The 21,259-nt window shown below is 37.6% G+C and overlaps 1 protein-coding gene across 1 annotated transcript; it reads right to left on the bottom strand.

Moving 5' to 3' along the window:
* Positions 1-16,436: 16,436 nt before the first annotated feature.
* Positions 16,437-16,787, bottom strand: LOC149265052 (uncharacterized). The gene has a single exon (XM_089401634.1). The coding sequence runs from the start codon at positions 16,785-16,787 to the stop codon at positions 16,437-16,439; it is 351 nt and encodes a 116-aa protein (XP_089257760.1).
* Positions 16,788-21,259: the final 4,472 nt, after the last annotated feature.

Genomic DNA, 21,259 nt, shown 5'->3' with positions numbered 1-21,259 from the left:
ACTTCCTTTTAAGGCTAGACTTCACATGGTTTATAAGGTTGGGATCACTACCAGTCAAGATAAGATCATCAACATAAAGAACAAGAATGATAAGAGACTTGCCCACTTTCTTGGTGTAGACAGTATTGTCAGAATGGCACCTAGAGAAGCCATATTCTAAAAGAAAGTTATCCATTTTGGCATACCAAGCTCGAGGAGCTTGCTTGAGACCATAAAGGGATTTCTTAAGCCGACATACAAGGCTGGAGTCTATTTGTATAAAGCCAATAGGTTGTTCCATATAGATTTCTTCATGCAAGTCCCCATGCAAGAAGGCGGATTTAACATCTATCTGATGGACTTCCCATTTGAAAGAGGCAGCAAGGGAAAGAAAAAGGCGGATAGAGTTTATTTTGGCAACAAGGGAGAAGGTTTCAGTATAGTCAATGCCTTCAGCTTGTGAAAAACCCTTAGCAACAAGACGAGCTTTATGTTTATCAACTTTCCCATCTAGTCCATACTTGGTTCTGTAAACCCATTTGCACCTAACAAGTTTTCGTCCCTTTGGTAGAGGAACAAGATCCCACGTATCATTTGCCAATAATGAATGATATTCTTCATTCATAGCTGCTGTTAGCACTCAAATCTGCCTCAGGCTGAGGAAGGCAAAACTCAAGGCCACATCAAATCACGCTCAGCCTCGTAGCTAGCCCTACGAGGACAGGAGAGGGCTCTCTCCGGGTCTATCTCGGCAAAAGATCTTCAAAAAGGCTGAGATGACTCAGAAATAATACTGATTTTAGGCTAGTAAAGAGATAAGAAAGTTTGTTTTAGATTTTTGAGTTTCTTGTTGGAGAAATGGAAAAGAACAATTTTGGGTCTGGGGATTGAGGTCAGATCTTTGCAGAATTCGAGTTGGGGCGAGGTAGGCAATAGTCTTGATGCCTTTGATTAGGTGTATGGATGGATCAGAATGACAAGGAGCTGAAGAGGGAAAAGGAGAACATGGATCCTCTCCAAACTGGCGAAAACATGTAAAACTAAACAAATTTAAAGGAAGAGCACTGTAAACAATGAATTCAACCTCATTTACTCATTCATTTAGTTTCAGAAGCATAAGAATGGAATGGCATACATTAAACATGAATAAACTTACAATAAACTGAGAGATAACACCATCAAGAACTGAAAGCCACAAGAATCCCAACAGGTGCTGCAAAACCTCTGATCTTTCCTTAGCCAAAATATGAAAATATGTACAATAGTGTGCCAAGATCTTCCCAAGAGTCCAACCCTTGCTACTAACTGAAAATTTACATAATATAGACCATGCCAACCTATTCCCTAACCTCTAGGGGTCGAGCTCCTCTTTCTAGGAGCAGTTTCAACCAATTCTAAACAAGGAACTAAAAACAAGGTAGTCAAACAACTAACCCCTATATGCTAGGAAACTGATTCATTCATTAAATTTTCACTTCTTTGGTGAATGAATCTTCTAGAACAAGTAATATAGTGCCAAAATTACATCATATACATCAAATTACATCAAGGAAAACCAAAAATTACATCAAGAGGTGAAACTGGTCATAACTGGCCGAAATTCTGAGCTGGAAGGTGAAAAATTGGCAAAAATCCTCTATGCGCAGCACACTTTTCAGGCTGATTTTGAGGCACTTCCCGGCATCCAAATTGAGCTCACAATAGCTCGTTGGAAAGCCTTGGATGTCTAATTTCCAACCCAAGTGGAATTGTCCAATTTGGAGCTCATTTTCCCTCTCAAAACTGCATTCGCCCAGAGGTACTTCCTGCTGTTGCACAAGGTGGCAACAAGGTGGTTTTCATGGTGTTTTTGTGCCTTTTGACTGTCCAGAACTTGATGAAATGCTTCGGAAATAGCTGAGAATGCGTAAATTACCATGAAAAACCCAAAAATATAAATTTTTCCTCCAGCAAGTGTCCCAATCAAAAGCGAGCGCGCATGCGCGCTGCGCGTACAACCAAAAAACCTGTTTTTGGGAACCAAAATTTTTAAAATGACAAAATTTTCTCCGAATTCGCTCAAATTCGGAGTGAAGACCCTCCATCATGTGTTATTCTCAGCCAACAAAGCTTCGGCCAAAACTCAAAGTGGATCTGACTTCTTTCGCCGTTTTAGTGCTTGGCTCAACCTCTTTTTCAAAATCTTCACTTTTGCTTTGTTGACATGCATGCGAGCCCAATAATGATGTTTCATGTGTCGGAGCATATATTTATCTCTATTAGCCTTTGCCAACAGCTTCTCTAAGTGAATGTTGACCCTCTCGAGCCAAGTCTCCCGGTCAGCTTCTATCTCCTGCTCAATAGGTGTCATCTCATGTATATGTCTTCGGGCAGCCTGTCGGTCTTCACGGATTTGTCGTAGCTCTATAAGTGTGTGTTCATCCTCTAACTGTTTATTGCGCTGCTCCAAATAGTTGATCACCCATTCTTCTCTCAACAATTTGTCATTCAAGTTATTAATCTCAGCTTTCTGCTCTTGGATGATCTCCTTCAGTTCCGAGCTAGGAGAGCTCCTATCCACATCAGTAAATGTAGCATCAATATCATGGCCTCCTGAAGGGCCCTCCTCATGCATTGACCTCTTGCCCCTGTCCTGAACCTGTACCTGTACCTGTGCTGAAGAAGAAGGTGAGACCCCTTCCACACCATGTGGAGATAGTACTGCTCGTGTAGCTGCAAATAAGGTCCTGTGGCCTCGCTGATATGTCACATACACTGGAGCATTGATATGCTCGGTCTAGGGGATGTCAAACTGCTGTGAAGGCTCTCCCTCATCATGAACTATCTCTGGAGCTAGCTGAGGCGCTGTGAAAAGGTCACGAGAAATAAAATCCTCCCAAGTGATGTCCTACTGTGCCAACTGATGAACCACTACGATTTTGATCAACGCATAATGATAAATATTGTTATGCTGTTGTGCTGGGGTCTTCCTTTGTACAAGAGGCACCATCTTCTCTATGTTGTGAAACATGAAGTATGGAATGTTCATCATACGTACCCTTGTAAAATGCATCAACAAACGGACATGGTACACATAAAGACGGGAGAATCTGCCCTCACAACTGAAATACCGAATGATGAGTTTCATCAAAGGTGCAAACTGATCATTCAGGTATTGGAAAGGAAAAACTCTACTCAAGTGCCTCATATACCCAGGTTTGATGTATGGCTGATAGTAAGATTTCTCTAACTGCTGAAGTTTATTCCATTGCTCTCCAACATTTGGTATCCCAGTGGCCTCTGCAATAGTCTCTGGTGACAAAATGAAATCAACTCCGGCGAGGTTTACATGGCCATCATGTAAATGTAGAATGAACAAACGAGCTAGCTCACGATGATGCTGGAATTGTGAAATTAATTCACAATAGCGATAGCATGACTGACGACGAAAACAATCCATTGCAAGTGGGCAAGCCTGCAATTGAACCAAAGAAATAGGCTCTTCCCTGAGAGGCTTACCACCTTTGCCACCTCTACGAGACCTTCTTGGCACATTACCCTCTGCTGTAGAATCACTATCATATTGTTGTTCATACTCTGACCCCGTGTCTGACATGGCTTTGGTGTCAAGATGTCTATGATATATAGAGTGATATAGGTGTGGTGGAGTCAATTTTCAATGTATGCTCAAAACTTTAGTATGTTTACCACAGCATCATACATACCATGCCATAATAATAATGTTCTGTTTTCATGATTTGACAAAAACGGTCACCTTTTGACAAATGAGCAAAATACAATGTGTGCTCTTTGGAATGTTTGACTAGGGTGCACAAATGAGCAAGGAGCTGGTTTTTTTTAATCAATGGAGGATGAGGGACATCTTACTAAACCACCCACATATTTTTAAAACAACTTAAGGGATGCCTTTGTTATGAACCTAGGGTTTCATTTTCCCAAAACCCAATACATCAAATCCCATCTTTGAAACATATATCAAACACCCTAACATTACTAGGCAGCGATAACATACCTATTTGCAAGCTTGGAGTGAGTTTGGTTGAGTTCTGGGCGCATATACAAGTTTTTCTGTTGCTGAGATTCAATGCGCAGCGCGCAACCCCAGTGCGCAGCGCACCCTTCTATGCGCAGCGCCTTTGTAAATTAACGCTGGCCCAAACTGCCCAACGCGCAGCGCACTGCCCAATGCGCAACGCACGCTTCCTATGCACAGCGCACACCTGTAACACTGTCCACGGGTTTGCAAACACAATTTTCGCCCTCCAACACTTGAACACGATCTTGCCTTGGTAATTTGTGAACAAATAGACTTGTTTTCCCCTTTATGTACAAACAAAATATCTGATTTGATTTAAATTGATTCAAAAACCCACTTTGTAATGTTTGGCACTTTTTCACTTTTGGTCTTTTAATACAACACTGTTTTTTTATTTTCCCATGCTTTTCTGAGGTTTGGACTGATCATTTTTTGTTGATTTTTGCAGGGATCTGGCATTTTGGCTTTGGAAAAGATCAGAGGCTTGCTCTGAAACCCTTTGAGATAAAAAAAATTACAATTATTTACAATAACAAATTTTAGTTCCGAAACAGAGTTTTGGACCTAAAATGTTTTTAAATGCTTTCTAAGGAAACATATTAAGTGAAAATCTTACGAAACCAACCTCATGGCCTACGGGCTTTTATTATGTGTATGCACGGGACTCAAAACCCTAGACTCTAGGACTAAAGACCCTTTTTTAACAAAACTAAGCATGTATGACGATGAATGAAATGGCCATGTACTTTGATGATTTTTTAAGAAATTTTTGACTAACCCTGCAGGGACAAGCATGAGGGAACACAAGACAACCAGACCCCCTCGTCAGTCAATGGCATGCCCCTAACGAAATGCAACGAAGTGGAACGAGTGAGACACCCAAAATGATATGCAAAAGCGAAAAGATCTCTGACGGAGGGCTGTAAGGACCGACTCTAACAGCTGCTTCCAAATCTGGATGGCCTGAAGCTTCTGCAAAGGTGTCAGGATCATAATTCACTGAAGCTTGAGCCAGTAAAGAAGACGCTCTCTCGAACTGAGAACGTGTACGTCGCTGATCTGTAGGATCACCGGCAAGATCACCTGCTGCATCCGAGTAGCACAGACCCATTTTGGAAGCTGAGGAGCTGAAGGAGGATCCTGAGAAGGTGGGGTAGGACTTTCATCCTCGCTTTCATCATCTGAAGAAGAAATATTTTCAGAAGTAGAAGAGATTGGGAGAGGTGGCACATCCGTCGAACTAGGCTCGCAAGCCGATATATTTTCATCAAACTTTACATCTCTTCTAATGATAACATTTTTGGACTTAAGTGGAATAAGTTTATATCCTTTGACATCTTCAGAATATCCAACAAAAATACATTTTTCACTCTTTGGTTCTAAAGCTTTATGTTTCTCATCTGGAATATGGGCCCATGCTTCACTTCCAAAAACACAAAAGTGACTTACATCTGGTTTGTTTGAGCTCCATGCTTCTTCTGGAGTGATATTCTTTAAAACCTTAGTAGGAGTTCGATTTATTATGTAATTTGCACAGTTAATTTCTTCTGCCCAATAATTAAGACTAAGTCCTTTAGATTGAAGCATACAATTAGCCATTTCCTTTAAGGTGCGATTCTTCCTTTCAGCTACACCATTTTGTTGTGGAGTATATGGAACAGTATGTTGCATTTGAATTCCATTCTCAGTGCAAAAGTTGATGAATGTGTTTTTAACATATTCTCCGCCATTATCAGATCTTAGCTTAAGAATTTGATGTCCAGAATGTTTTTCAACAAAGTCCTTAAAGGCCAAGAACATGTTAAATACTTCACTCTTGAGTTTTAAGAAGTATACCCAAGTGCGTCTAGAGAAATCATCAATGAAAGTTAAGAAATACTTGTAGCCAGAGAATGAAGCAACTGGAAGTGGACCACATAAATCACTATGCACGAGCTGTAAAGGGGTTGAGGCGTGCCAAGAGGCACGTTTTTCAAACCTTTCCCGATGATGTTTTCCGAGTACACATCCGGAACAAACACCATCTCTGCAAGATACCATTGGAAGACCTGTCACCATATTTTCTTTACATAGATTCTGAAGAGAGTGATAGTTTAAGTGACCAAATCGCTCATGCCAAAGTTTGCTCACTTCATCATTATGAGCAACAAATACTGAGGGAAGATTTGATGACCCAAAGTTGTGAAACTTATACAACCTTGTAGAATCATCAGCAATGTCAGTAGCTAAAATCTGTCTAGGATCTCTTAGGTCCTTAATTACAACATTGTGAGGTGAAAATTCAACGATTTTACCTTCACCTGAATGGGTTATCTGATATACAGATAGAAGGTTGCAGGATAAGGTTGGAACACATAATACATCATTAAACTGACCATTGTCTAGATGAACAGTTCCAGTCCCTACAACACTAAGAGATCTATCATCACCAACATATATATTTTTGGTGTTACAATCATTTAAAGAAGAAAACATGGCTTTGTTTTTGGCCATGTGATAAGAAGCTCCAAAATCAATGAGCCACTCATGAGAATGAGAAGAAGAAGATACATTTAGTGCATAGCCAGACCGAGATGCTTGACAACCACATGCAGAAAGTGCCATTCCTGAAGATGAAGTTGAAGTTGAAGATTGCTCCAAATGGATGTTATGCTTCTTCATTGCTGCTTCCAAGGCTTCCATCTTCTTAAAGCATTTGGATTCTAAGTGGCCATCTCGATTACAAAAGTTGCAATGTCTATCAGTCTTCTTTCCTTTGTTTTTATTTGTCTTATCATTTTGTTGAAATGATTTTTCGTTTTGAGGCTGAAATTTCTTAGGACCCTTGTTTGGTTTAGGACCATTCTTTTTAGGATACAACTTCTTAGGATTCTTTGGATTTGGTTGCTGCTGGGCGGCTAACGCTTTCTTAGAAGAGTTTCCAAGATGAAGAAGACCAAGGTGTAAGAGTTTTTCTTGTTCTCTTATTAAAGAATCACAAAAGGAATCAAAGGAAGGGGACTTGTAGGTTTGTCCTTGAGAAATGAAGGCTTCTCTTATAGAATGGAAGGTGGAAACAAACACAGAATAGGCTGGTCCCAACTTAGTAAGAATGGAGTAGATAAGGCTACTATCTTCTTTCTTAACCTTAACACCTTCCAAGAGAAGTCTAAGGGTCTTGAACTTGGACAGAAAATCTTCAATGCAAGAAAAATTATTGGGGTCCAATGTAAGCAATTCATTTTCAAGTTGATGGGCTTTAAGTTCATTTTTAATTCCAAATACTTTAGTAATTTGTTGCAGTGCTTCATCAGGAGTATCAAGTTCTGCAATATGGAATCTAAGATCTGGAGAAATAGACATCCCTATCAACCCACGTGCTTGGTCTTGCCTATTTTCCCATTTAGTTGCCTTATCTTCATCTTTCGGTTTGGTCTCTTGGTCTGTGGCTATTCTATAAAGTCCTTTACTTCTAAGTAAATCCACAATGTAGGACCACCATTGGAAGTAGTTAGTGCTATCAAGAATGACTTGGCATGGAATTTCCATTTTTAACAGAAACTGAAGCTGTAGATGCTAAAACTAAGTGTACCAATGGAAAGATCTCGAAAAATTAGGCCGTTTCAAAAAAAATGGTTCTGAAAACGGCTTCCGGATGAAGAAGTTATGGCTTTTTGAAAAACAATTAACGAAGTCGCCGACAAAGTGCGGGAACGTGCGGGAACGTGCGGAAATGAAAAAATCCGCCCCCACAAAATGGAGACTTGAACCCAAGACCTCTACTCTCATAAATTAGCTTTGCACCAAGTGAGCTATACAAAAAGTTTGAGAGAGAGAGAGAGAAGGGGGGGGTGGTTGATGCTTTGGGTTGCGTGCTTGCTTTGAGAAAGCTCTTTTTCCCTACAAAACAAAAAACACAAAACCCAACATGGATATACAAAAAAAACGAACCTTGTGGCTCGAAGTTAGCTTTAGCCGGAAACTAAATATTTTCCTCAATGTTTCTGATTTTCTGAGATCACACTAAGGCGCAGTGGAAAAGAGCATACGCATGAGAAAAATCCTTCCTTTCTGTTTCTGATTTGCCCAGATCGCACAGAGTCGCAGGGCAAAGAGCATACGCAAAAATGAAAGGTATAGATCCGGTAATAAAAAAAAGCTAAATAAATCGAAACTGAAATAAACAGAGAGAAAATAACTATAAACTGCAAATAAACATTGTATACCTCTTGATCTTAAAAATGACGCAGCTAGGGCTACCGGAAACCTTTTCGCGTGAAACGAAAGGGGTTCCTCACTGGAACAGATGCTCCGAACACAACAGAGCGGTCCTCTCGGTCCGAAAGCAGTCAGAAACAGTAGATCTAGGAAACGGCAGTCGGATGTAGTTCTACCGGCTTCAGATTTGGATCACCAACGGACACGGCCCATCAAATAGCTCTGATACCATGTAGGAATTTACAGGGTAAGTTCCTCAGACAGAACACCAAAGGACACCGCTCACAAACAGATCACAGATCAATACACCAGTATTTTGACGTGGTTAAAACCCTCAAAGAGGGAAACAGTCCACGCCCTGAGCCAACGCGGCCACTTCAGGCAATTTATTAATAAAAGAATGAAATTTTACATATGCTTCTCTCATAGACAGATTACCCTACAAATGACCCTCCATGCGCTTTAAATAGAAATCATGAACCAATCGGGTGTTAAGCCACAGATCAAGTGTCGGTAATACCGAGGAGAGAATGAACCGTCGGATCACTACATATCGTGATCGTTGGATTGTAAGTTACAAAATGTACAAGGTAAAGAAACACACTTTACCTAACTCTATACTAGACCAAGTTGTACTTAGCTATTTCCTATGCCATTATCAAATTTGTATTTGTTGACCTGCGCTGTCTGGGGGGCACTAGACAAAAGAGTCACCTGGATTCTCATCAAGAAGGAGTATCGTGGGGGTTTTCCAGATCAAATAGAACTACACTGGGGTGACAAAAAACGTCATCAAAGGCTGGACTACTAGGGGGTTCCTTTCCGTGGCACTTTCTGTCACCGTATTGGTCATCTATGGGTTCACTATCCTCTTCGACCGGGTGGTCGTTTGCATGGTATGAGATGTTATGATGGGTCCAAGGTGTCCCACTCTGGTATGGGCCGATTAGGTTACAATGGACATCAGGGTGCTCCACATTTGCAGCAGACGGGTATGCCTCGGGGCCCAAATTCTAACAGATGTCATGCATTTGGCTCTTTTATACATGTTCCATCTCCTATTTATGTTCCATCTTCCCCAAACACCTCTGCCAAATCAGATTTTCTGCTTACTGATAACCCTGCCCCCTTCAAATGTCAACCCCCTTCGGAACCAGCCCCCTGTCAGGAAATACCTGCCCCATTTTCTGCGCCACATCCCTATCATGACATCCCATCCACCTCACATATTTCATATCTTCCCTCTCTATTACCACTCCGTCATCATTTAAAGGATAAAGGTTTTAGACTTAGCGTCACACCTCCTAATTCTCCTTTAGCCTCACCCTCGAACTTTGTCGGAAGTGACCTAGACTTCCTTTTGCTAAGGAAGACTTTGGATTTAGGTACTCTCACCATCCACAAACCAACAGGTTCCACCTCTCCCCACATCAGCCCTACCTCGGTGGGAAACATTACCGTCTGACGGAAACAAAACCAAGGTAGCCGACATTTCAAGGGACGACCCAAGAATATCCCTTTATTCTCCTCTATGGATCATTACCTCATTGATGTACCTATTGCTGACATCCCTCCCTCACGGGCCCTTAGAGCACAGATGCCTAAAAAAGATCTCTCATGACTTTTATCATCTCACTTAATATCCGGGGTCTGGGGGCTGCCCCTAAATACTTGGCTCTCAAACATCTCTTATCCTCTCTAGATCCATACACCATTCTCATACAAGAAACCATGCATAATGTTCCTCAATCAATCTTTATTTTTAGAAAATGTTTCTAACCTGGTACATATCCACTAATGCTGTTGCGAGTCTCTCCAGTGGTCTGATGGCTTTATGGGATCCTAGATGGATCAAAATAAATGCCTACAAGTGTTTTGTTGGTATATTGCTTGAAGGCAACATACGCGGCCTGGGTGGCCGTGTACACATCCTCAACATATATGCACCATACAGAGATAGATATATCTTCTGGGACAAGTTGATTTCTTCTAGGATGTTGGAACTGGATTCACTCATCATCGCTGGGGACCTAAATTATACTATCGGACTGGATGAAGTTTGGGGACGTTGCAGGAAAATCAATCCCCTGGCTAGGATGATTCAAGATGCCATTCTTATGCACAATTTTGTGGATATCTGCCCTGCAAAAATAGCCCCCACTTGGGATAATGGCCATATTGGCACGACATATGTTGCTAAGAGACTGGATCATTTTCTGATCCACGAACAGCTGTTGGGCCGTCTTGGTGATGTCCGCGCTGATATTATCAACAATTTTATATATGATCATAGACCTATCACACTGCAATGGAGGAAAATGGACATTCGAACGGGCTTTCCTTTCAAATTCAACAAAACCTGGGTGGAAGATCCGAATTTTAACAAACAGGTGTTGGATACTTAGGGTTGTGATTGTGTTCTCGACCCTTCCCCCATGATTAACATTCTTGATAAACTTGACATTCTCCATGGAAATGTCAAATCTTGGCAGAAGCAGAAGCTCAGGGACCTTCAAAAGGAACTCATTGACATCCAACGAGAACTAGATTCGATTATGCCCATGATGTCCTCCCACTGTCTTTCTGCTACTATTCGGTCCCGTATTCAAACCCTTGAACTTAAGAAGAAGAATCTCCTTTCTATTGAGGAATCCACATGGAGATTGAAAATTCGGGCTTTATGGATTAAGGAGGGTGATCGCAACACCAGATTCTTCCATCGTTATGCAAACCACCGTCGCAACATCAACACTATATGGGAGATTAATGATGCTGAAGGGAAAATTCACCAGACATAAGAAGGGATTAGTAACTTTGTTGTTAATTATTTTCAAAAGGCATATGGCCATAATGAAAATATTATTGCTGAGGACCTCATCTAGGGGATAGATCCATATCCGGTTATGTTTGATGCGGAGAAAAATGATGAATTTTATATTACTAAGCATCCTAAAATCATTTAAGGGTGATAAAAGTCCGGGTCCGAACGGATGGATGATTGAACTCTTCACCCATTTGTTTGAACTTTTCAAAAAAGACTTATTGGATATGGTGGAGGAGTCACGGACCACGGGTTTCATTCATCATCATATCACCTCCACATATATTACCCTCATTCCGAAGCACAATCCTCCCAAGTGCTTCTCAAACTTCAGGCCCATATCACTCTGCAGTCTCATATATAAAATCATATCTAAGACCATTGTTGGCCGCATGCGTAGTACTCTTTCTCGCCACATCTCACCTGAACAACATGATTTTCTCCAGGACAGGCTTATTCACAACGTTGTTGCTAATGCACATGAGGGCTTGCACACAATCCATACCAAGCATTCAAATGCTGCAATTTTACAAGTTGACCTTTAGAAGGCTTATGACTTTCTAGATTGGGGTTATCTCAGATTTGTCCTCACCAAAATTGGTTTCCGGCCCGTATTTGTTGATTGGATCATGGCCTGTGTTGACAATGTCAACTATGCAGTTATCATTAATGGATATCCATCAAAGTTCTTCCGCGTTGGTCGAGGTCTTCGTGAGGGATGCTCCCTCTCCCCACTAATTTTCATCCTAGCGACGGATGGATTGAGATTGCACATAAAAAAGGCAGTTCAGTTGGACCAATTCTAGCCTCTGATGATGGGAAACAACATCAACATTTCTCATAATTTCTTCGTTGACGATATTCTCATTATGGGTATGCTATGTCGATTTGCCTGGTTATGTCTTTTTCACATTTTTAGAAGATTTGCAAATGCTACTGGCTTGCATATGAATGTTAATAAATCTGTTTTATATTATGGTCAATGTGATATGGATTCTATTGCATATATCAAAGGAATATTTGGCATTGAGGCAATGCCAATACAAAATGGTATGAAATACCTCGGATATCGTACCAAACCATGTTGCTACAGAGTTGCTGATTAGCAATGGCTTGCTAACCGTTTTTTCAAAAAAATATCCAGGTGGGAGTTTAGGTGCCTATCTCTGGGGGGTCGGGTCATACTCACCCAAGCGGTCCTGTCTCAATTGGGGGTTTACTAGGCACATCTTTTTCATATCCCCACCTCTATTATAAACTGTCTAAATCGCTTAATGGCTAACTTCATCTGGGGGGAGCCACGATTAAAAAAATACCATTTGGTCAAATTATCCACCATCAATTTTTCAAAGGGTATGGGGGAATGGGGCATCATGGACCTCCGTCGGTTTGGGGGGTCACTACTAATCAAATCCCTTGGAGGGCCATTTTTGGATTGGCACATGGGGCAACATCATCCAGCACAAATATCTTAAGGATAAAGACTTCTTATTTTGGTATCAAAAAGGCACATTGGCATCAAACAGGGATCGGCTATCTGGCTTAGTTTTCTGAAAATGGAAAAAAAAGTATTCAACATCTTGCTTGGAAGTTACAAATAGGCCACCGCATCCTTATTGGCATAGACCCAATCCTGGGTGCTGGAATAGAATGTAATTTTTCGTAGAGGCTTATTCACTTCCTTAATTGTCGTGGCATATACTTGTGGGGACAAGTCATTGAACGTTGGCAAGGACCGGTCCCCATATGGAAAAATGCATAGGAGATTAGGTTGTATGGACAAATGGAAATGGAATGGAATAGGATAATTTCTGGTATGAAACACATCGGCATCTGTCATTCGGAATCTCAGGATGAAATTATATGGACTGGAAAGATGACAACGAATAATATCATTGTGGCTGACACATATACAACCCTCTGCAACTTGGAGGCTAGACAGGGAGAGCATCAAGTCTTATTTGCATTCTAGAAAACAAAAATTCCATAAAAATTTATCATCTTCACATGGCTGGTCTACCACAACAGAAAACTTATTTGTGAGAATCTGCAGAAAAGACAATGGCATGGTCTTGGCATGTGCTCCATATGCAAAAGTGTTGTTGAAGATAATAATCATATTTTTCTCCATTTCCATCATATTGTTAAGGTATGGAAGAAACTATCAACTCTCATTGGTTTTCCGTATATACAACATGATTTCATTGTGAATTCTCTAAAATGGTGGAGTACTCAGAAAACTTCTTGGAAAGCCATTCCACTTTTCCTTTCTAGGCAATCTGGAATTGGAGAAATAGGTATATTTTCCAGAATTCTCTTGATGATTTCGATATGGTTGTTGATAGAATCATCACAAATCTATCCATTTACTCCACACAAACCCCATGCTCTAATATCCGACCTCACAAGCAAGTCAATACTTTGCTCATATATCCTATGGGATTTTTTGATGGGACTGCACAAAGGAATTCCTGTGGTTGTGGATTTTGGATTGCCATGTCTACTGAATTGTCATACAAGGTCCATTGGAATGGAGGTTGCGGCACCAACACCAAGGCGGAAGCTATGGCCCTATGGGGACTCTTATGGTTCAACAATTTCCTTGATAATCCCCATATACATCTATATGGAGATTCAAAGGTCATCATTGACCACGTGATGGGGAAAGCAGTCATAAACAACCCCATGTTACAGGGTTGGCTGGAGAGGATTGATCTACTTTGGCATCATCTCAGTGACTCCACAATTCAACACATTGGTAGAGAACAAAACAAGGAAGCAAATAGACTATCCAAAAAGGGATTGCAAATTTTGAATGACAAATGGTCCTTGGAGATTACATGGGATCATAATATTTTTTATATGGGGGATTTAACATTTCCAGGATAATACTCTTCATTCTCTGTCTATCTTTTTTGTATTTTTGTGTACATGCTTTTTTGCTTCAGCTCATTAGATGACCGGCTATGCGATGGGAAGATACTGGTTAGACATTCCCTGATCTGATAGTATGTTTTTACATTCGGAACCATGTTTTGATTAAGATATTTTGATCACCGATTCTAGGCACTTGGCCAGTGCTTTCTATATAGTTTTATATGATATAATCTATGTGATTTCTATATAGTTTTATATGATATAATCTATGTGCTTTCTATATAGTTATTTATAATATAATCTATGTGCTTTGTATATAGTTTTATATGATATAATCTATGGGATTGCAACACATTTATGTTGTCATTCATCCCTGGAGTGAAGATATGATGTGAACTACTTCATGTACATTCTATATTTGATAATATAATATCCTACTTTTTCCTTCTAAAAAAAAACATAAATATTTGAAATATATATCAATATTTATCCATCATTTAATTTATATATATTATTATATAAATATTTAAAAACTCACAAAATTTTAATTAACGTACTCTAAATTAATATGGTACAAGTTAATGATACTTGGAGACGCTTCCAAAATATTTGTGTATACCGTTTATCTCAGTATAAGCGCACACTAATTTTAAGACAAAAGGAGATTTATATTTTTGTAAATTTTAAGTCGGGTACATTTACAAATCTCACACAGATTGAAGATAAAATTTCAAATATGACCCCAGTTATCTTATAATTCGTGTCTAGAATTTCAATCTGGTAAAACTACAGATCTGATACAAATTTAAGATGGCAAGAGTTGTATCGCAAGACTAGTTTACTCACTCTTCACTGATCCAAACAATAAAAAATTAAATTAAAATCAAAATCAAAATAGGAAAGTTCGAACTTTTAAGCAGCAGAATTTTTAACAATAAAATTTCGCAAACAATAAAAAAAATTAAATTAAATAAAAATCAAAATAGGAAAGTTCGAAGCAGAATTTTTAATAATAAAATTGAGCATGCAAAAAAAACAAAATAGGAAAGCTCGAACTTTTAAGAAACATAGGTTTTAACAATAAAAATTGCTATAATCTAATTTAGTAATAGTATTTTTCAAGATATGTTTTATTGGTTATTTTTAACCAATGGTTATTTTTAATAAAATTTGATATAAATTTTTTAAAATGTTGAAGTTGTTTAATTTATAGAATTTAAGTGTTTTTCATGTTTTTCAAGGGGCTGAATTTATTTATGCATTCAAAATGTATTTTAAACCATAAAAAATCACATTCTTGCTTGAAATTGTATAACCAAATTTAGATGGAAAAACTCTACAAGTTAAATTTTAAATGGGAGAGGCTAGTTCCCTTTAGAAGCATTATGGGCTCTCTTTTTTCATTCTATACATATATTGCAAATTGGGTGTCACTACCGATACATCAAGACACATGAACGCCATCATCAATACAAATACGCTGCGGCAGCAGCTCTGCAGGATTTGAAACAGGTCGGGGGTGTGCAAACCATCCACCCCGACCGTCACATCGTGCACATTGCGTGCACCATAAAATTTTGGGTTAATTCCTTTCCAGCATAATTCACAAATTTACCCTGAATATAATGGAAATTCCAGCATGATTTTTGCCAAAATTTCAATAAAAATATTGAAAAATCTAGTTACAGCCATCAAACTTCAAAATTTTGAATGCCCAAAATTTTTTAAAACAAATTTATAACCTCCTTAAACAATTCCTACGCTGCTCTATACTTTGTGCCACCACCATTGTCAGGTCGGAAGACATCTTTCCTACTAATACAAATCCAGATAGTGAAGTCATGGCAATGCCTTACAATTACACTTTCAGGTGACCGGAATATATATCCTACCTTAGTCTCCCCATTAATAAACTCCTTTTTCAAATCGACTTACCGGCAGCGGATAGAATTCCCGCTCGCGCGGAAAAAACCTCACTCCAATTTTATATTTGGAAGCAAACCCGATGGAGCCTGGAATTACTCTGGCTTTTTACCAATGCCAAATTTATCAGAGAAAATGACCAGAATATGATGTATTCAAAAATATCAGTAAAAGTTAAGAAAAATATATTAACATCAGTTTTTTATTGTTTTTTAGCGACAGAATTGTTGGAAGATTGAATTAGTTGATTATCTATTTAAATAAAAAAAAATTAAATGGTAAAATGCTAAATACAGAAAACTAATAATCTAATCTCCTAAATTATTTTTAACATAGTAAATCTTAAAATACCATATCATTTTATTTCTATTGAAATCTTAAAATATCATATCATTTCATTTCTTTTTAACATAGTAAATCTTAAAATACCATATCATTTCATTTCTATTGAAATCTTAAAATATCATATCATTTCATTTCTATTCAAATGCTTACAGTTTCAACTACCCCTATATAAAGTAGGGCAACCTACAGCTTTCTTCTGTAGGTCGACTAGGGCAACCTACAGCCTTTAGGGCGACCACCGCTGCCTGCCCCACATTCTCATTCTCGTTCCCCACCGCTGCCGAAGACAAATTTCCTGAGCCTCAACAGCTTACCCTTCGCCGTCGGTCCGGGTTTCTTGTTGTCCATGTCCTTGGACGCCTTGCCCCATGTCTCTTTCAACTTAATCTGCCCCATACAACCTATCTCAGGAGACCTTGGTTCGCTGGATTCGAACCCGGCACCTTTGCGCGGAATTAGAGAGCCCCATTGCGCTTTTGCGGGGCGAGGCCTGGTGGAATACGTATAGTCTCTGTCAGGGCTGAAGGGAGCCACAGACAAGACTGCAATCGGCGTTCTGATCACATGGAACGAATTCGTTAGCATTGGCCGCCCCGGACTTGCGGCCATTTCGTCCGATCGAATCAGCCTGCAACTAAATGCATAACATTAACTTTATCGCTTCCTCCCAATTGCGCATGTTAAAGGGCTTTGAACCCACCCACTACTTGCTTGTGGGGAGTTGGGATTGTGAATAGATTTCACGATCGTGCCCTTCAAGCTGCAAATTTCTGTGTGAACTCATCATGGGGAGATTTATTTTCCTTTTCTAAACCAGGGAAGCGTGGTCAATTATGAAACCATTAATTTTTCTTCTGCATATTGACTAATATAAACAGCTAAAGGCCGTTCCCTATATTGACCATTGATATAAAAGACACAGCGCACTTCAATTTTTCCATGTGTGCAACTACCCACGCTTCTCGTTCACATACCGCATTATGTATTATATATATAAAAGACAGTGCGCAGTTGCATTTTTCCATGTGTTGAACGACCCAGCCTTCTTGTTTACAGGCCGCATTGTTTATATAATCCTACAGATACGACATCATTTTACCTCCAAGCTGAGTATGAGACTAACATAAATCCAACTACTATTTGTTGTCTGTGCTGCAGATACAAAAATCATGGTTGAAATTAGATGGATGCGTAACGTTTTATATCACTTATATTATAATATATCAAACAAAGAAAGAGTGATGATTTGACAGTAGATCACTCCCACTCCACAAAGTCAAAATTTAATTGATTTAAAAGAGAGAAGATTTTAGCCGGCAGTGTAAATAGCAGTGTTGCTAATATCTAGATAACATTTTGATTTTATCTTGAAATCACGATTTTTTTGCATTAGCCCATGTTTGCTGATTTTTATGGATATTTTGATGGTATTTTGATTTTGCCGATGTTTTGCCAATGTTTTACAGATTTTTTTTCCCATTTTTACGATTTTTTGGTTTTCCGGATCCTTACAGATTTTATCCCAATGCCGCTATTCACAACATTGGTAAATAGTTCATAATTTTGCTCAAAAAATAATAAAAATTTTATCATGATTTTGAAAAAAATTAACAAATTTTTTTTGAAAATTTAAGTTATATCTTTCTTGCTTCAAGGTTTAAGATGCCACAAAAATTTATAACCTAGTTATCAAATTCAAATTCTGATTCTAATATAATAAAATCCAGACACAATTCATTCAAATTTTTTCAGTTCTGAAAAAATTCACCAATATACTTCACAAAAACTCAACCATATTTTTCATAACCTAGTTATCAAATTCAAATTCTGATTCTAATATAATAAAATCCAGACACAATTCATTCAAATTTTTTCAGTTCTGAAAAAATTCACCAATATACTTCACAAAAACTCAACCATATATTTCATAATCTACCAATTTACTAGTAAATTGACTCTCGTTTAGGCTGAGGAATATCAGCAGAAATACACTAATATCTTGCTTAAGCTTTAGAGAAAAATAAATTCCTTTTAATTAAGAATAATTAGGTATAATTGAATTAATTAAAAAAATATTAGAATTTTTAATGGTTTTAGTTTTTGATGTTGCTAATTTTTAGTAGTGCTGAATTTTTTTTCCAGAATGAAAAAAAGTTATATTCAGTAATAAAATAGTTACATTTTATTCCATGACGAAGCATCCAAAACAGCAGCAATATCAGAAATAGTATAGGTGAATATTAGCGATCATGCAGTCATACAAATATATACCCCTATAACCAGTCAGTGTAGTAATATTTTGAACTATAATAATAGCGGTTTTTCAGAAAGATCTAATATAACAGTTATGGCATGTATAGCTGATAATAGACCTTGTATGGAATTTTAAAATATTGTAACGAGTTAATAGAAAACAGAGAATATCAGAGAAGATCTATCTGATAATTAAAAAGGGAAGTATATCTGGATTAGAAATGTTATCGTGATAGTGTCACCCATTTTGATCTCTATGTGAAGGCCATCCAGTTTGTCCATGACACTTTTTTTTGGGAGAGATTGTCTGCATCTATATTAAACTCCCTGTTAATATGCTGAATTAAGGAGTGTTGGAGTGAACTTCAGAGTGTTGTGATCTGTTGTAACCAACTTTGTAATGAGGATTTGGATATGGTAGCCTTGCTGCGGACATCCTCTATGATGATCTTTGAGTCCCCAAAAATGTGAATAGATGAAATATTTAGAAAAAAAGCAAACCAGAGAAAACCCTATAATACTATTGCCTCATCCCAGTGAACATGATATATCTGCTCGATGAATAGGCGATTCGACCACCATGACTTTCATTTTGGAATGGAGCTTCAGGTGCACCAAGTTCCTAATTGCCATGGTTCCGCAGCATCACAAGAAGCGATTGTGAGGAATAGCCATTTTGTCACATTTATTGAAAAGGTGGAGGCAAGCGCTTCTTTCTCCGTCGTGTGTAATTCATTTCAGCAGACGGCAACTTCCTAAAGTGAAAAAAGAATTATGAAACCGCATCAGCATGTGCTGTAGTGTGATGCGCCATCAAAAAAGCCCAGCGAGGTATATGATCTCTGGGCCTGTTTTGGTATTTTTAGATTTTACAGTGGATATGCCCAATTGTAATTCAGATGAGATTATGTTTCTGATTCTTTCCAACACCAATACACAGTTTTCTCTAAGTTGAAAATAATGTTGTTCCTCCATCTCCCAATTTTCTATTTAGATCATTTAAAAAAAATTAACACTTTCACAATTAAATTTATAAAAAAAAAAGAGTTTAGCCAAACTCCCACCAAAAATTCACCATCCCTGCGAAATAGTGAACTTGATAAACAACGCCGATTTTTACTGACATTCATTAATGCTCGCTTGATGTTGACTTGTACCCGTTAATATTATTAATTTTGATCATCCTGGAAATCTGAACGGTTGAAGTTGAGAATCGAATGCTTTAAAATTAGATTGAGAAACCTGTATTTTCTTTCCAATTTTTTTTAAGGGGGAAGGGCATCCCGGTGAAGAAGCAACATATTACATTATATAGATGTGCATCTAAATTGAGACAAACATCTGTTCTTTTTTTAAGGGGGAAGGGCATCCGATGAAGAAGCAACATATTATAGATGTGCATCTAAATTGAGACAAACATCTGTTGCACCCAGGCAACTCAGCAATCCGGCAGAATGGCCATACAAAATAGTACAATCATGCAATGTGAATCAAACCCGGGTGGGGAGACCCCAAGCCGACGGACCGAACCACACAACCACGTGCACTTCCTCTCCAACTTATGTTGAAGCGTTGTTCTTATACATTCTAGAAAACATGATGATGATTATTCATAGGATTATTAGCAAATACCTGATAATATGATTATAAGCAACAGTGTTATGATTGATATGATTATAAGCAATAGTGTGATAATTGGTAATAAATAGATTATTGCACTTGAGTATGACAATTTTTTTTGGTTAATGGAAGTAGTGATTTGATTTTCTTTTAGATTGAATATGTGTTTTTTAAGAAAAATATACATTTTTAATTTTATATATATATAATTAACGGAATTATAAAAAAGTAATTTATTTTGTCAAATTTTTGGGATAATTAATTTAGTTAAAAATTTATCTAGCACCTGAGAGAGTTTATTATGAAATTTTATAAGAAAAAAATAAAATATATTAACCAAATGAAAAAACAATTTATCCTATAAATTATTTTTAATTTAATAAAAATTAAAATAATTTTTTTCCCTTTCTTACGATCTAATCCTACAGCGAAAAACAGAAAAGAAAGAGTGTCGAAATATTATTATGCATATCATACGGACAACAACCACATGTCGGAAATTTATCTCATATTTTGTATAAGATATTTATTACAACTATAAGGATAGTCACATTGCAGTTAAAAACTTTATCATTGACCTAATGTATTTACACAGTATATCATTCATATAGCATATTTATACATTTGTTATATGCTAAATATCGTTAAAATAAATTATAAATTTAATAAATTTGGGGTAAATTTTTATTTTAAATAATTTATTTATTAACTGGTATAGAATAAAATATTTTAATAATTATATTAATATAATTTAGATTTAAAATTATTAATATTAATTCTAAATAAAAATTTATAAACTATTTAAATGATAAAAAACTTAAGTTTTATTTTCCAAATTATTTAGTTTGGTGTATTTTTATAAATTAATAAAAAAAAAAATATTACTATTTTTATTTCATTTCTAGGCATTTTACAATTTAATATGAGAGATGTTATGTAAAATAATAATTATATTAAAAAAATTAAGAAATGATGATGATGATGATGGTTAACGTGCGCTGAGACTAAACTTTGGTCTATCGGACCTAAAGAAACAAATTATTTATTTTGATTTAAGATTTTATTCCTATGTTCAAAAAGCTTGGAGAAGCCTCCCGAGCTCACTATAATTTTGACATTGTAAAAGGCTAGGAAGGTCAGTGTTGTAACAAAGATTGTAAAACTGAGATCTAATGTGGTTGTACGTGGGGCACTCTAAGAGGAAGTGG

This window comes from Pinus tabuliformis, chromosome 6 (genome assembly GCF_031772625.1).
Source record: "Pinus tabuliformis cultivar Carrire ecotype Pingquan chromosome 6, CPIR1, whole genome shotgun sequence".
NCBI classification, from domain to species: Eukaryota; Viridiplantae; Streptophyta; class Pinopsida; order Pinales; family Pinaceae; genus Pinus; species Pinus tabuliformis.
Note: the sequence above shows the minus strand (reverse complement) of the source record. Positions and strands in the feature narration are given on the sequence as shown.